A 17977-nucleotide genomic window follows, 5' to 3' on the forward strand; every position below is an offset into this window, starting at 1 on the left:
TCCTCATTTCCTCCCTGCTTTCCCATCCTCCTCCTCCTGCTGTTCCTTCTCCTTCGCACCCAGAACTTCTTGACTGGTGTTTGCTCCTCCCCATGCTGGGAGCCTGTTTCTTCATAACCACCCCTGTACCCGACTGTCAGTAGCGTTAGCATCGGTAAGTATGCTGGTGTGAGCTAAATACATTTTTCTGAATAAACGAAAATTCTGAATGGCTGTTTCGTAGACACCTTACAAGCATATGTTTAGGTGCGCACATTTTATGTAAATAGGACAGAGGACCGCACGTTTTGGAAGCTAAATCTTGGCACAGTGGATTTGCCTGATGTTTTCTGTGCCCAGAGCCTAGTGGTGAGGGGAGAGAACCGGACTTCAAATCTAGCATTTGTCCTCAGCAGCCTGGATAGCTCCCCGCTTTGTGTTCTTAGCACCTGCTCTGTGTCCTCATTTACCGTCGATTTTCCTGCTAGTCCTGGCTCTTCTCTCAGACTTGCGGTGTGGGGTGCAGGAAGGGCCTGGGCCTGCTGTTCTCACAGGACTGCCTGCAGCAGCCGGCACCCAGGCCACTGTGCAGGAGAGCAACAACTTCCACAAAATGCTGTATGAGAGAGAGCCCCTTCCCCCTCTCTTTGGTCACCTCAAATTCTGTAATTCCTTTTAACCTGCCATGTAAACAGAAGAACCCAATAGATAATGTGGCTATTTGCTTCTCTTGCCCTGAGTTTTTCATGCAACTCAGTTTTGGCCTCCATCCTCTGTCTTCCACCAATGGGTCTTTTCCCAGGCACCTGCTCCAGTGTCTTCATCTGCATGAACTTGTCGGGAAGATTGGGGTGTCCAGGCCCTGAGTTCCATGCCTCTGTTCTGACACAGGCTCCTCTCCTGGCTTTCCTCGGCTGCTAGCCCTGGATTTGAACTTGCCCTGGAGGCTCCTGACTGCCAAATGAAAGACTGTGCCTCCCTCCTACTTCCTTTTAGAGAGAAACAATTTTCACTTTCTTTGGTTCCTCTGCCCTCTCGCTCTTAGTTGGTGTCTGCCTGTGTATTTTCCAGAGAAAGCATCATGAGCTGGCGTGAGACTGAGCCCACGTCCTGAGGGCTCGTCTGTGTCAGCAGCCATCACAACCACCGCCTGGGGAGGGGAGGTGCAGCCAAACCTCCTGTCCGGGCTTGTATTGATTCACTTGGGCTCATTTTAGGAAACGAGGATTTATTTGCCATCCCTTAAAAATGTGGGGTTCACATATAAAAATGCAAATTTCTTTCCTCGACAAAAAAATAACTCAGAAATGCAGATTTCTGGTTTCTCTTTGAACATCAGATCTAGCAAGATGGCGGTGCACTTGCTCCCTGGCAGGAGCCAGTGGCAGGGCCACCTCCTGCTGTCCCCTCGGTTTGGGGCCTCAATCCTTGTTATTGGGGGCTCTCCTACCTTCCTCCACCGTTGACCACACTATCTGCTGGCTGGTCTGGGGGGCTTTGAGGTGCTAGGTCTCTCTATTCTATGATTATCTGCCTTTTTGCTGCCATTCACATGAGGGACTTCTTCACAACAGGAGCTTTACTTAATTCACGGACCTGGAAGGCGCCTCCGTGATCATGTGGTGAAGATCATCATCCCCCTTCTTTAATGTAGGTCTTACCCCGGAGTGAGCCTTTAATAAATGTTGACAAATGGCCCACAAGTGGGTTTCCAGAAAGGCAGCAGGTGGCTCGACAAGGCCAGTGGTGAATACCTTATGAAGATGTCTCAGCTGTGCGCGGGCCGAGGATGCAGGATCAGGCTCCTTAGGTAGATTTTGGGTTCTCATGGAAGGCAAGGCTCCTGGTAATCAGACATGTTTTTTTCTTTTCTAGGAATCCTCTTCATAAGTCGAACTCAGAAGACGGCTCAGTGGGTCAGTACCACCTTTCTTGGTTTCATTATTTAGAATTAATTATTTCCTTGTATGACTTCCTAGAACACATACAGATGTAAAAACACAAAACCACAAAGAATCCTCCCACTCAGAAATAAACACTCTTAAGATTGTGATGTATAACTTTCTTCTCTTTCTGTTTGTATTTGTGTGGGTTTCTTAAAAAAAAAAAAAAAAAAAGAAAAACCATAATTGAGATCATACTATCCAGACTGTTTTATAATGTTTTCAACTAAATGTGATTTTTTTCCCACACGACTGAGTATTCTTTATACTAAAATGTTTACGTCTGTGTGAGACCCCCTCATGTTCTTGTGCCATAATTTAATCAAGCAATTTCTTTTTTGCTGGACATTTGGTTCCAATTTTTTCTCCATCACAAAGAAATCATGAAATGATGCTACCAATAAAATCCTTGAGCCTCCACCCAATCATCTCCTCAAAGTAAATTCTTCAATTTGAAAATTTTTGAATGAAAGATTATATGTAATTAAAGCATTATAGATTTTATGTCTCCTTGATTATAAAATCTATCTTTGAAATCGTAACATCTTTTTGGCTTGGGTCAAAGGGTGAGTGAGTACATGAGTGCTATAGTCAGGACAATGAAACAGTTAGGACCTTGGCCCAGTCACTTGTTGCTCTGAGCCTCCACTTACCCATCCACCAAATGGGGCAGTAATGCCCTATGCATTCGTTACAGTTATTCAATGAGCGAGTGCCTGAATATAGTGCCTGCTGAATTAGCATTCATTATTATCCTTTATTTACTAAGCTGCACCTCCCTGTCAGAAATGCTAAAATGGTAGCTTACTATTAAAGAAATACATCATTATCCCTGGATTGCCCAAGAGAAAGGTCAAATGAGTGATTATTCTCCTTCTGATTTAACCTTTCCAGGCTGGTATTGTGGAGTATTTAGCCCAAAGGCAGCGCACTGGTCAGACCTGCTTCAGGGTCTTGAGTGCAGAGAGAAGCTCTGCTGCCTGGCACTGGCTCAGTCCCAGGGCTCCGGGCACTGTCAGAACTCAAATGAGGGCATCTTGTTTTGACAAATGATGCTGTTTCTAGCCTGGGTGCCCTGCAGACAGGGTTCCCACATGTCTGTTTTGGGCAGCATTGCCTGGCACCACCCGTCTAGACAGTGGAAACCAGCAGAACCTCCTCCACTGCACCCCATTTCTAGTGGCTGAGGAGCTAGTAGACACCACTGGGTGATGAGGCTGTGGCTCTGGGCACTCCACGTCTGCGTGACAGCAGATGTCACTGCCACGGCCGAGGATTCAAGGGCTCGGCTATCAGTTCAGTTGGCTTACTCACTCCTTTCCTTTGCTTTCTAAGAGGCTTTCTAAGTGTTATTGATGCTCAAAACCCTATCAGATAGGGTTTTGAACTCAGAACAAGTTCTAGCAATGTAGTTTGGTTGTCTTTGAAAGTCACCCAGAGGAGGCTGGGAAGAATGGGGGTTGAGAGCTGGGCCCGGGATGAGGTTGGGGGCAGCACAGCAGCCTGCTTTCCCCATCACCATGCCCTAGGTTAGCTGCTGGAAGGTCACCAAGGTGCCCAAATGCCAGGGAGGTGGGTCTTATGTCCCTGCCAAGCCATAGCTAGAGCCAAGGATACCCCACACCCGAGGACGGTCCCCCAGACCCTTGAATCGGCAACAATGGCCAGGACACTGCAGCCATTCTGCTCCTTTGATTCAGTCTGGGATAACAGGCAAATCGAGGGTAGATCAACAAGAATAACAACGAAACAGAACAAACTTCTTACAGTTTGAAATAATTGTGGCTGAGACCAAAAGGGAAAATATGCCGCAAGACAAGGCCAAATGAGACGCACTAGTTAAACAAACATCAAAGTGAACATAGGCAGGCCTGCTTTGCCTGACTTTTTGATGTTGCTGTATTTCCTGTCTTCACCCAAGCACTGTTTCTCTTTCCTAGGAAATTTGCATTTCTTTTAAACAACTGTATAGGCATTTCCTAGTCTTTCACAAACTGAAAGAGAAAAACTGTCTTTTGGGGAAATCAAAGTGTTCTTACCAGCTTTGAAATGATAAGGCAGAGGATACTCCTTTTGTGATTAATGAATTTACTGCTTGTGCCTTTTCTTTTTTAAAGGAAAAGGAGATTGGAAGAAGAAAAATAAGTATTTCTGGCAGAACTTCCGAAAGAACCAGAAAGGCATAATGAGACAGACTTCAAAAGGTACTGGAACCCGGAGAGCGGACAGTCAGCCCTTTGAGCGCTCGCGTGTTAAGAACCAGTGCCACTCATCTCTGAGCTCGCTGCATCCGTGCTCACTCACGGGCCGTGAAACGTGCAACTTTTCTCATATCTCTGTGGTTCCTTTAAGACTTTGTTCGTGTGTGTGTGTGTGTGTGTGTGTGGTGTGTGTGTGTTTTAAATCAAAGACAACAGAATGGGAAGCGTTGGCAGGTCTATCTTTTGGTAGCTCTGACAACAGAGACCCAATCTGCAGTTTCTTCCCCAGAAAGATCTTTTCTCCCTGAGATTTAACGTGAACGGGTCTTGGCGATGGTTAGTCCGGGCCCCTCTGCAAGGCCACTTGGGACCTTTGCAGTCTTCTGAACTTGTGATGCTTTTCTGTGGCAGGGACAGTGCTGGGGCAGTTGCCTTGGAAACTGTCTAATGGTCTGACATCATGGGAATTTGCCGGGGCTGCTTTGTGAGGGATCCTGCCTACTCCTGGCTGTGTCTTTTGTTGTTGTTTATATAGTAAGTAAATATGCCCTCCCTGGGAGGCCCAGTTACATAATTTATGCTTCCCCAGCATCCAGAGAGGGAATGGAAACAAAGCCATTTCCAGATTCCAGTCGGGCTGAATGAGGTTATCGTCACATGGAAGGTTTTCGTTTTTTCCCCAGTGACACGAGTTGTTTTGTTTTACAAGATCCCAGTGTCCGACCATGTTCAGATTGTCCGTTCTCCCTCCATGTGGACACAAGGAAAGCGAACTGGACCGGCAGCTGGAGCCCCCCAACACACCTGGGGCCTTGGCAACATTCAGGACAGTTATTTTTTCCAAGTTGTCCTGTTTTTAAGGATGTTATGCCTAAACATTTCCAGTTTTTCCTCTTGGGACACTCCCAGATCATCTGTGATTGGGAGTAAACCTTGGATTCCAACAAAGTCTTACTTAGAAAGAACAGGAGAAAGGGAATGGGCAGGGTGGAGGGAGGCTGCCATGGGCCAGCTGATGTGGATATTTTTTTAAACCCTGCCAGCTCCCCCCGCCCCAACTACCAATGGCGATGGCACAGACAGTTAAATGAATCAAGCCCCAGACTTTTCGCCTCACTCCACACACTTGATTATTCTTCCCATACAAGTAGATGAGCTGTCGAGGGGACCTTGAGTGGTGTCTCTGGACTGATTGATTACAGAATGGAAATGAGACAGGGAGACGGGGCACATAAATGCAGAGGCAGGACCCACTCATACAGGCCCGGATTCGGCAGCCACACTCATAGTCCCAGCTGACCTCTCCACCCAGGATAAATTAAGCTGCCACCCACCAGCCTGATGGCACTGCAGCTCGTAGGTAGGTGAGGGCAGAAGAGAAGGATGAGGGACCAGGGGGGCCTTCGCCCAGTCTGCCGTTGCAGCCACTCCCCTTGGAAGGCGCACTAGCAGCGTGGCTCGTGCAGGTTAGCCTCGATGGCGACCTCTTTGCTGCGCAGGGAGACATTTCTCAGGAACCTGGTAGGGCACTCACTCCCTTTCTCTCTGCAGTTCTGGCTGCATTCAGCTTGGGGTTGAAAGTTGGGTCCCCTCACGTGTTTCCGACAGTGAGACTTTGTGCTGTGTGCATGTGTTGTACCTTCCTTCCTGTGACTCATCTGTGATTTTATTTACTTGCGCTTATCCCAAGAACAACTCGCTGGATGGAAAGTGAGGGTTTCCCCAGGCTGTAGGTTTGGTTGTGCTGCCAACCCTGACACCTTACCTCTTTGCATGGCAGAAGTTTCCCTCACACTCCTGTTCTTCTTGTTCATATTTCAAATGGAAGGATACAGCGGGTGCTCAACTGCGGCATCTTACAGTGCTGGTCCACACTAGCTGGGCTTTTAGCACATCCTCTGCTCCTCCTCTCAGTCTTCCTCCAAAACCTGCCCACTGGGCCTCCCTGGTGGCCTAGGGGTTAAGTCTCAGTGCTGTCATAACTATGGCATGAGTTCGATCCCCAGCTAGGGAGCTACCCACATGGCATAGCAGACCTCTCCTGTTTCTCTCACTGCTATCTCAGCAGTGTATTTAAGTGGACCTGCCTGTTCTGCTTCCCTCTATCTCTAATGACCCCTTTCACCTCCCACACCTCTGGCCTGCATCCCAGTTTTTTATACCCTCGACCATGAAAGCACTGGTCATTTGAAGGACTTCTTCTATAGAAACAGCCATGTGTTCTTGGAGCCAGTGTCCCTCAAACAGGCTTGGTGGCTTCCTAAAGAGTGATCCATTGCTGCTCCCACCACTCCTTCCAGAATGTGCAGTGCTTGGCTGTGCCCTGAAACCCGCCCTTCCCTGGCTCGAGGTGGCAACCCTCAAGGTTGGCATTCTGTTTTGTCTTTCTGGTTTTCATTCTCATTATTCTTTGTCTTCAATCTCTAGGAGAAGATGTGGGCTATGTTGCAAGTGAGATAACCATGAGCGATGAGGAACGGATTCAGCTGATGATGATGGTCAAGGAAAAGATGATCACCATTGAGGAAGCACTGGCCAGGGTAAGAGTGCAGATACTTGGCTTACATTTGTGAGTTCTTGACCTCCTTACACTTGAAAATGTTTGGGGGATCCTATGGACTCAATGTTTATATCCCCTGCTCAGTTTGCACGTTAAATCCTTACGCCCAGTGCAATGTTCTTTGGAGGTGGGGCCTTTGGGAGGTGATTAGGTCATGAGGGTGGAGCCCTTGTGAATGGAATGAGTGACCTTATAAAAGAGGTCCCAGAGAACCCCCCACCCCTTCTGCCATGTGAGGACACAGCAAGAAGATGGCATGAAGGGCCAGGAAGTGGATTCTCACCGTATATAAATCTGCCAGCACCTTGACCTTGGACTTCTTGACCTCTCCGACTGTGAGAAATAAATTTCTGTTGTTTATAACAGAAATTTTCTGCTATTCTGTTTACAGTAGCTCAAGTAGACTATGCTAGGGGGCCAAAGAGTATAGGAATGGTGTATATAAAGTAGTATTTCGATGGTTATTAGATACATAGGTTATCAGATAAAATACATATCGCATTCCACTTACTTCATACAAGTGTTCCACATTGGGAAGTGCAATTTCCATATTCCATGAGCATATGAATAAAGGAATGGCAGCTATTTTTGAGCTGTGTGCCTCTTCAAAAAGGAAAATGATTCTGATCACCATTGTAAAAGGAACATATCTATTAAAAAGATAGATAAGAAAGTAATCAATGATTCAAAATTGTTAAGTAGAACCAAAAGAAAATATACCACAAACATAAACATCCAGTTCTATTAAGGTGGTTTCACAAATTGAGCTTTAAATTATCTAAAGGTTTAACTTTAGCTATACCTTAAAATTTTACTCGCTTTCATCTCTAAGTAGATACTATAGTTTGTTATGTTATTTTTTGACTTGGAATTAAATTAGGCACAAAAAGAATCCTCATTAACTTTTCCAGGACACTGTATTAGCTTATGTTGTAGTGAAAAAGCAATTATTATTGCCTCCATTGCTGTCACTCAAAAATCTGAATGATTCTTGGATATCTTCATGAAATAGTTGGCTTGGTACAATAAAGACATTAGGCAGATTTAGAAGCTAATGAAAATCTCAAGTCACTAAGGAACCTTTGAAAGAGTGGTGACTTTACCAACGAGAAGAATCTTGAAGATCAAAGCCTTGGAACAGGGCCTCCCTGGTGGTGCAGAGGGTTAAGATGAAGCCTGTGAAGCTGTCCACAGCCTCTGCAGCATGAGTTCGATACCTGGCAAGGGAGCAACCCCATGGCACAGCAGATCTCTCCTGACTCGCCCGCTGCTCCCCTCAGCAGTGTACTTCCGTCGATCTGCCTGTTCTGTTCCCTGCTCTGTCTCTAGTGAATCCTCTTCCCTGCCTCCAACACCTCTGGCCTGTACCCCTGCTCTTGTATGCATAAATAAATAAATCTTTAAAAAAAACAACAACCTTGGAACAGTGCCAAACACACTCAATTAGCATATCTGCCTCAGCACTTCAGTTAAACTTGTTCTTGAGACAATGATGAAAACACTCCAGGGGTGTGGGAGGTTGGACTGGGGCCAGAGCCGCCTCCTGTCACCCATTGGCTGGCTTCTCGTGCTCTGTTGATTCAGAGGAGCATGGTGACCTGTGCCTCCTGGGTCTCTAGTGGACTCAAGCGGTGCAGGGGCAGCAATGGAGCAAATGGCAGGTGGTCATCACTTGTCCATGTTCACCTATGCCTGTACCTGCACCCTCACTCTGCCTGGCCTGCCTGCTCTGCCACACCTTCATCCACCCAGCCCATCTGCACAGGAGCCAACGGGAGACTCTTGGCTCCATTTCTACTCCTTGAACCTGCCATAGCTTCTGGAAGAATCCAGTGGGATTCCTAGAAAATGCATTTGACAAATCTAGAGTCTTGTTTAGTCTTTCTGTGATGGACAAGTCATTTACTCACCTTCACGGGGGTGATATGGCTACCCTGGTTTTTATTTATTTATTTTATTTATTTATTTTTTCCTAAGATTTATTTATGCATACAAAAGCTGGGGTACAGGCCAAAGATGTGGGGGGTGAGCGGACCCACCAGAGACAGAGAAGGGAACAGAACAGGCAGATTGACCGAAGGACACTGCTGAGGGGAGCAGTGGGTGAGTCAGGAGAGGTCTGCTGCACCATGTGGGTTGCTCCCTGGCTGGCCGGGGATAGAACTCGTGCTACAGAGGCCGCAGCTTGCTTCATAGTGAGGTGCTTAACCCCTTGCACCACCAGGCAGGCCCTGCCCTGGTTTTTAATGGTGAAAATGAGGTTCTGAGCACAGATGTCCACAGTCCTCTGACAGCACCTGGGTGTGTGATGTGCTTTACCCACTTTCTTGGAGTAGAAGAAAAATGTTAAAAAGTGGCCTTGACATTGCCCTCTGTAGGTAACACATGTCTATAACTGGAAAACATAACAAAAGAATACTTTCAAAGTTGAGGAGAAAAAAACAGGTCCTTGAATCACGTTCTGAGCTCCTAATTTTAACAGTTAGCCATCATTTCACCATCAGGAAATCAGAAGTCAGGCCCATGAGAAGTGGCACACCTGTGTGAACATCTGGGTGGCGGTTTTAGCTACACAGCCTGGCTGTTTCCAGGTCGGCCACCTTTGCCGAGTTTCAAACAAAGGACAGAGCTCATCAGCGATCACTAGTATTTTCTATTAGGCTATGTAGTCACACAGATGTAGGAAAATGCCAAAAGCCATTTCCAGACTTGACTGGAGTCTACACCCAAGGACAGGAGTCCTTGGACAGATGATGGAGAAGCAGAGAAGCATCCATCCTATAACTTGTGCCTTGATGGACTTCTTTTTTGAAAGTGAAAATGTTCAAGAAAAATGTTGTTTAGAGCTTGAAACAGTCTGTGTGGAGGATCTGCCTCCTTTCACTCGTGATCTGAATGTGTAGAAGAGATCTTCAGAGGTAGACTTCCTCTGCAACGGCAGCTGTGTCCCTCCTCTGTCAACCAGAGGCTGGCAGATGCATGAGGAGCATCCGGATGGAATAACCCAGCATCCGGAGAAGATGGCTGGGGTGCCCCTTTGGATATAGACCCCAACACCTCCTTGTATTGGTGACATTTTTACCTGTGTTCAAATTGAGACAGTTTGGCTCAGTGTGCTTGTTTATGCAAATTGGATCTCATTGATGGATATTTTCTCCCTGCGAAGTGTGCAATCATGACTCACACTCCCATAAACCCAGCTATCAATACAAAGAACAAAATGGAAAAGGCTGAGAGGAACTGATATGTTAGATACCACTGTATGCTTCAAAAACATTTAAAGAGAATGAAATTCCAGAGCAACTCTCTGTGTGTCATTTCTGAGTGTGTAATCAAAAAACAGCTTAGTTTATGATTTTTATGTTTTATTAAGTAAATAGTTCCATTAAATCTCAGGGCCTTACTACGTGTGCTTTAAGGCAGTTGAGCTCATTAATAAAAAAAAATGTTTAGGGGATCTAGATAATTGGTGTATTATTAGCACAATTTCTAGCTACTAATTTTAAGAACATCCACATCTCTTCACAAGAGAGCTTAGGATGTTCAAATTTTGGACTAGTCCTGCAAGGTAGAGAGGTACTTGGAAGCCACAAGTTACTAATTTATCAGGATAATTTTTGTGGAGGAATAGAAGGGTAGGGAATACAGGGAATACATTCACATTAAAAGCTTTACATAAAACACAGATTATTCTTTTGGTGGGATCCTAGGAAAATGTCCTTTGACATTTTGTCCAGAAACACTGTCTATAGAGAATTGAGAGTAATCTATGGCCATGATTTAATAATCATGGTTCCTGAAAATAATATAATTAATACCAAAGACTGCCCATGTAACTTGACCTAATTGCTAAATATTACATATATATATATATATGATAATTATGTATGTGATTTAACAAATTACATCTGTGTGAAAGCCCAAAATAAACTCATTAGGGGATTTAAAAAAAAAAAAAAGACTTGATGTTTGTCCTTAACTTGACTGATGTTTTGGCCTTGTGAACTTTTCTTAATGCCAATTCTGTTACATCAAGTTTTCAAGAAGCAGAACCTGAGAAAGGGATTCTTTGCACATGTTTTACTGAAGAAAAGCTTTCAGGAGAAACCTCTAAGTGAGGGAGGGAAGCAGGAGAAATAGAGGAAGAAGCTGGACAGAGATGTGAAGTGAGAGAATCTAGCCTCAGCCCAATTCCATAGGAATGGAGAGTTCTGGAAGGTGAATTGCAGAATTGCATTGTAGAGTTTGTTGTGCCAGAGTAAAAGAGGCTCAAAGCTGATGGGAAGGAAAGGAGACAACTTATTTTAACTATGAGTAGTTCTTCAGATAAGGGTCTAGGCGTGAACCCATATCTACAGGAACTGGGGAAGTTTTGTAGAGGAAGCCAGGGCATCTGGTATACCAGATTATACACTGGGAATGAATATATATGTCTCTATATAGATACATATATTAAAATTATTGTATTGTTGCAGCTCTTGTGCATCAATTCCAGAGTACTGGACATCTAGAGGGGCTCATAGAGAGATTTCATAAGAGAGCAACAAAGTAATTGTGGGTTTTTAAAAATAGGCCCCATAGGGTGAAATTGGAAAGGATTTATCTCAGAGAAAAAAAACAGAAAAGAACTTATTCACTGTCTCCAAGTATATGAAAGATTATTACACAGTACATTTTCAGGATGTACTGAGGACTATACTGTTTCATTTTGTTTTGATCTCTGCTGAGGATATAATAAAAGGAAATGAATTAAAATTGCAGCTGGAGGGGATTTAGATCAGATGTAATATGAATGTTCCTTGCAATAAGCACTGTAGAAATGGGAACATTTTAGAAACACTCTTCCTAAAGGTCTTGGAGACAGAATAACATTAAGCTACTGAAGATGGCCATTCCTCTAAGAATCATGTCAGTTCTGAGAAAACTATAAGCCTGGGAAACACAGAATGTGAAGTTTTTTTTTTTTTTCTCAGACAAATGGACAGATGTACATATGCACACACATATTCTTTAAATCGGCGTTTTAAACTTCATTATTACATGAATAAAATAGCTTCATTATTTTAAGCAAAATCAATAGATTTTCTTTAAAATGTCTAAGTTCTCAAGTGAAATCACCAATTATCTTCCCTTTATGAAATTATATTCAAGTCAAAACTTCTTTGGGAGCAGAGTGAAATATAAAAATATAATTAAATAAATCATAGCCAGATGATTTTTTTTCTCTGTAAAATGTACTTTAAACATTTTTAGAGATTCTATTTTATATCTAAAACATAGCATTTTGAAATTAGGAAATCAAACCACAAAGTAAATATAGACAGAACACAGATTTGAATCTGTATCAGAGGAAGCAAAAATCCTTTTTTTCCTGCCACTTTTCTTGCTTTATAACTGACATACATCACATGTAAGTTGAAAGTTTATAGTATAATGATCTGACTTATGAATATTATGAAATAATTACCACAGATTTTTTTAAAGATTCATTTTTATTTATGTATGAATATAAGAGTTGGGGTGTAAACTGGAGGTGCAGGGGTGGGGGTGGGGTGAGGAGTCACCAGAAACAGAGTGGGGAGCAGAACAAGCAGACTGACTGTAACATACTGCTGAGAGGAGCAGCGGGTGAGACAGGAGAGGTCTGCTGTGCCGTGTGGGTATCTCCCTGTCCTGGGATCTAACTCGTGCTGCAGTGGCTGCCAACAGCTTCATAGTGCTGAGACTTAAACCATTGGGCCATCAGGGAAGTCCCCGCAGTCAGTTTTGTTGGTATCTTTTCACATAAACACAATGAAAAGAAAAGGCAAAATAAAAAGTTTTCTTCCCTTTGTCATGAGTATTCTTAGACTCTTCTTCCAACAACTTTCCTTGATAAACCCCAGCAGTGCTGACTACAGCCTCCATGTGGTGCATTACCCTCCTAGCACTTACTTATCTTAAAGCTGAGTTTGTACTTTTAACTCCCTCCAGTTCCACCTCCCCCACACCTCACCTCCTGATATTCCACACATAGGTGAGCTCAAATCTCTTTGTCTTTCTTTGTCTGACTTACTTCAGTTGGCGTCATCAAGGTCCACCCACGTTAGGGCAAATGACAGGATTCCCTTGTTTGCTGTGCTTTTCAACCTTCTTCCACTTCTTTATCCACTGTCCTTTGATAGACACGGAAGTTGTTTCCATGCCATGGTGTGGTGCATAATGCTGCTGTGAACGTGGCGTACACATACTCATAGGCCCCAAATTAAATGATGAAAATGGACAGATAGCAGAAGAAGGGTAGGCTAGCTGGGAATATGTTTTTTTGTTGTTTTTTTTTTCATTAGAGATGAAGCCTATTTAGTGGCTTGTAGGGAGTTGAGGCTAAGAGTGAGTTTAAAGGCCAAGCAGAGGCCTTGAGAAAACAAACGATATCCCTTTCCCAACCAGTGGCTGTTCTCAGCCTACAGGATGTGTAGTAGATACTAGTCTGTCCAGAAAGAAAGAGCATTCTATGCATGCACTGTGAAGATTGGAATAATATGAATGCCCCTAATATACCAGAAAGATGAACATGTTAGTAGTGCTCCTAATAGCAGAAGTTCAGACACCTGGAGTTGTTGGATGTGAACTTCAGACTCTTATCTGACACCACCAGGGTGATGATGATGATGATAAGAATAATAATGTAATAATTATACTATCATGATAATAAGACCATCAGTAGGTACAGTATGCTAACAATTTTGCTGCTTTATCAACCCTGTGAAACAGAAATGTCATCCCCATTTTCCAGGAGGAGAAACTGAGGCACAGAGGAATTGAGTAATTTGTCAACGGGCTCCCAGCTGCTGTTTGGTTCAGCAACCAAAATTTTAATAATCAGTACTTCCTGCCTCCCGCTGATCCATCCTCTGTCACATGTCTGTGCAGAAGAGAATTTCATAGTAGAAATAATGTTTATTAGAAAAGTTGCTTTTCCTCAGAGGATCTGTCCACATGGAGGCTCTGCCAGTGTTGGGGGTCAGTTCAGATATCATCTCCCCAGCTGTTGGGCAGATCATTTCTGGGTTTTAGTGACTTGATTTGATAAAAGCCTTTAGATCATATCTAAAACAGTTTACTGTAGGATTTTGCTGCGCTGATGACTTAGTTGTATCTGGTAGCAGAATTAAGTTTCTTCACGCCTGGAACCTGTTACAAGTGCTGGGTCCTTCCTCCAGTTCTGCTAGGTTACCTTGGCTCGTGTTCTCTAATACATCACTTATCTGTGTTTTTCAGAGAAGTCAAAACCTAGGTTTTAACCCCAAACTTTAAATGTTACTTAATATATTCTAGACACCTTGTTTTCTTCTCATTCCCAATAAATCTCATAACATTTGCTCGGTGACAGTATTGAACTGGTAGCTTGAACTAGAATAAGAAAAGCAAGTGATCCTTAAACATCAGTTTCAGACTGCCCTCTGATCTGCTGAGATACCTGTGTTCTCCATGCGTCTCCTACGAGGGGAGTGTATGGAAAGATAAGTCAGAGGCCAAACTACAGCCAATTCTTTTTTGCACATCTAATTGAACTGAAAAGGATGGATTTCTGCTGTTGGAGGATGTTGGAAAGGGGAATGAAGGATTTTTTGGGAACACAGAATACAAAGAGTCCTTTGTGTCTGTGGGTTTGATCTAGATAAAACCCACAGGGCAGGGCATGTAGCTTCCTTTTGGTTTGGGGAACCTGGTCCTTGGCTGGCACCAGCAGTGCATGGCAAAGGTGCCCAGAGCAGTCTTGGTGTCTCGGGGGACAGCATCGGCCGTTATTTTTGTTTCAGTCTTCCATTTTCTCTTGCAGCTCAAGGAATACGAGGCCCAGCACCGGCATCCTGCTGTCTTGGACCCTGCCGACTGGCCAGACGGCTGTGACCCAGCCTTCGATGCCTCCTCAAACTGCAATGTAAGTTCTCCATCTGCACACCGGGCTGCCTCTACTCAGAGGGCACAGCCTCCACAAGGCCAGCCCTGAGCTTGCACTTTACACCTCCCAACTCTCACTGGATCTGAAAAGAACAACCTCTTCTTACATGTTACTCAGTTTTCTTTATCTGATTGACTTGCCTGCAGTCAAAATAGTACTATTTGCGCTGGTAGAGCGTATGTAACTTAAAATTTACCCTTATAAATATTTTTAGGTGTGTTCAATTCAGTGGCATTAAGTACGTTCACATGGTTGTGCAAACCATTACCACAATCCATTTCCAGAACTTTTACATCATCCATATTAGATATCCTATAACCAACAGTAACTCCCCCCCAGTCCACAGCAGCCCCCATTCTACTTTCTTTCTCTAGGAGTTTGCCTAATCCAAGTACCCCCTGTCAGTTCATACGTTCATTGTCCTTCCACACCTGGTTTATTCACTAAGCAAAATGTCAGAGCATATATTGGTTCCTTTTCATAGGTGAGTAATATTCCACTCTCTGTATATAGCACATGTTATTTGTCCCTACATCTGTTGATAAAAATGTGGGTGTTTTCTACCTTTGAGCTGTGTGGATGAGGCAACCAAGAACATTGGTATACCAGTATCTCTTTGAGATCCTGCTGTCACTTCTTTTGGGTTTGTATCTAGGAGTGGGATTTCTGGGTTATACAGTAGTTCTGTGTTTCACATTTTGAGGAGCTGCCACACTGCTGTCCACAGTGGCTATACCACTTTTTATTCCTGACAGCAGTGTCTGAAGGTTTCAGTTTTTCTACATCCTCACTCATTATTTTCCCTCATTTTGATGATAGCCATTCTATGGGTGATTTCCATAATTCTAATGATGTTAAGTATCTTGTGTGTTTGGCTATTTGTACATCTTCTTTGGAGAAATATCCATTTCAATTTTTTGCTAATTCTTGAATTAGGCTGTTTTGTTGTTGGTTGCTTAGTTGTGGCTTTTTATGTATTCTGGATATTAATCCCTTATCAGACATATTATTTGTAAATATTTTGTTCCTGTCTGTGGGTTCTTTGCACTCTTTTTTTTTTTTTTTTTTTTTTTATAGAGGCATGCTTTATTTTTTGTTTGCTGGTTTGTTTGTTTGTTTTGTTTATACATGCACTGGGTACAGTCAGAAGCGCGGGAGGGTGAGAGAATTCACCAGAGCCAGAGCGGGGAGCAGAGCAGGCAGAAGGACCGAAGTACACTGCTGAGGGGAGCAGCGGGCGGCAGGAGAGGTCTGCACGCCATGTGGGACCCTCCTCTGGTGGCCGGGGAGCAGCCGGGGATCGAACCGGCGCCGCAGAGGCCGCGGGCAGCTTCGCAACCCAGCGCTCAACCGCTGCGCCACCGGGGAGGCCCCTTTGCACTCTTTTGATGCATGAAAGTTTTATATATATTTTTTAAGATTTATTTATTTATTTATACAAGCACTGGGTACAGTCAGAAGTGTGGGAGGGTGAGAGAATTCACCGGAGCTAGAGCAGGGAACAGAACAGGCAGACTGATGAAATACACTGCTGAGGGGAGCAGTGGGTGCAGCAGGAGAAGTCTGCATGCCATGTGGGACCCTCGCCGGCGGCCGGGGATTGAACTGGAGATGCAAAGGCCGCGGGCAGCTTCGCAGCCCAGCACTCAACTGCTGCGCCACCAGGGGAGGCCCGAAAGTTTTATATTTTGAAGTCCAATTTATATTTTCTTTTGTTGCCTATGCTTTTTGTGCCATGTCTAAGAAATCACTGCCAAATTCATTGTTATAAAGATTTTTTCTGTGATTTTCTTTATAAATTTTATAATATCAGCTGTTAAGAGTTTTGACTCATTTCAAAATTAGTTTTTGTTTATGATGTAACATATTAGTTCAACTTCATTCTTTCGCAGGTAGATGCCAAATTTTCCCAGAACCATTTGTTAAAAATACTATCCTTTGCCCATTGATTGGTCAAACTGTAATTGACCAAATATGAAGGGTTTATTTCTGGGCCATCTATTTTATTACGTTGGTGTGTATGTCTCTCCTTTGTGGGAATCGTACTCTTCTGATGAATGTAGTTTATAGTAAGTAATCTGGGACTGTGAGCCCTCCAACTTGGGTTTTTCAGATTGTTTGAGATTGCTTGAGATTCCACATGCATTTTAGGATGGGTTTTACTATTTATGCAAAAGATGCCATGGGATTTTGATAGGAATTGCATTGGGTCTGTAGATTGACTTTAGTAGTGTCATCTGAACAATATGGTCTTCCCACCCATGAACACAGGATGTCTTTACATTTATGTCTTTATTTTTAAACCTACATTTTGTAGTTTTCAGTTCACAAATCTTGTCTCCTTGGTTAAGATTATTCCTAAGTATTTCATTATTTTTGATCAATTATAGATACAATTGTTTTCTTAGTTTATTTTCAAATTGTTCATTGTTAACATATAAAAATGGAACTAAATTTCTCTTGTTGATTTCATATCCTGCAACTTTGCTGAGTTTATTATTTCTAACAGTTTGTGTGTGTGTGTATGGAGGAGGGGCATGTATATGTAAGATCACATCATCTGTGAATGGGCAATTTTAGGGGCAATTTTACTAATTTTCCAATTTGGATGTCTTTATTATTGCTATTTATTGTCACCCAAACAGTGCTTCTTTTTTTTTTAAAGATTTATTTATTTATGCACACAAGAGCTGGGGTACAGGCCAGAGATGTGGCGGCGGGGTGAGAGGATTCACCAGAGCCAGAGTGGGGAACAGAACAAGCAGACTGACTCACTGCTGAGGGGAGCAGTGGGCAAGACAGGAGAGGACTGCTGCGCCAGTGGGTTGCTCCCTGGCCAGCCGGGGATCAAACTCATGCTGTAGAAGCTGTGGATTGCTTCATAGTGCAGTGCTTAACCCCTTAAGCCACCAGGGAGGACCCCAAACAATGCTTCTTAAATGAGGAGTTCTACAGTGATTAAAAGGAATGAGAATTCCAGAGTTTGAAATAGATCTTTCATGATACTCTCATTCATCTCTGTGGACTGAGAATGGGCAGAGTTACCTTTTTACTCTAGTGTGCAGTTCTTTTGTTTGCTAGTTTTCTGATTCTACCTCCATGTCTTCTGTCTCTTTCTTGTCCATGCATGTCATCTTCATACCTCTTTTCTTAGAATCATGTTTCCATAAATTCAAATGGTTTTCCAGTTCTTAAGATAAATTCCAAGCTTTTCAGCATCTCAAGCACTTATATGATCTGACTTTCATCAATATCTCCATTCTCATCTGTGACCTCCTGACCAAGATCCTCCACTCCAGGGTCATTGGACCATGCATGCATTACTGAGCACACTCTGTGTTTTCACATG

The 17977-nt window shown here is 43.5% G+C and overlaps 1 protein-coding gene across 2 annotated transcripts in view; it reads left to right on the forward strand.

The window, feature by feature from the left end:
• The window catches only part of SASH1 (SAM and SH3 domain containing 1), a 229628-nt gene that overhangs the window by 158078 nt on the left and 53573 nt on the right, over nucleotides 1-17977 (forward strand). For both annotated transcript variants that reach the window (XM_037520543.2, XM_037520542.2), the window contains exons 5-8: nucleotides 1855-1895; nucleotides 4040-4126; nucleotides 6551-6663; nucleotides 14506-14607. In XM_037520543.2, the coding sequence (XP_037376440.1) occupies nucleotides 1855-1895; nucleotides 4040-4126; nucleotides 6551-6663; nucleotides 14506-14607 (343 nt within the window). The remainder of the gene's footprint in view (nucleotides 1-1854; nucleotides 1896-4039; nucleotides 4127-6550; nucleotides 6664-14505; nucleotides 14608-17977) is intronic.

The sequence above is a fragment of the Talpa occidentalis genome, unplaced genomic scaffold, assembly GCF_014898055.3.
Source record: "Talpa occidentalis isolate TD23 unplaced genomic scaffold, MPIMG_talOcc4v2.1 talOcc4.2, whole genome shotgun sequence".
NCBI lineage: Eukaryota > Metazoa > Chordata > Mammalia > Eulipotyphla > Talpidae > Talpa > Talpa occidentalis.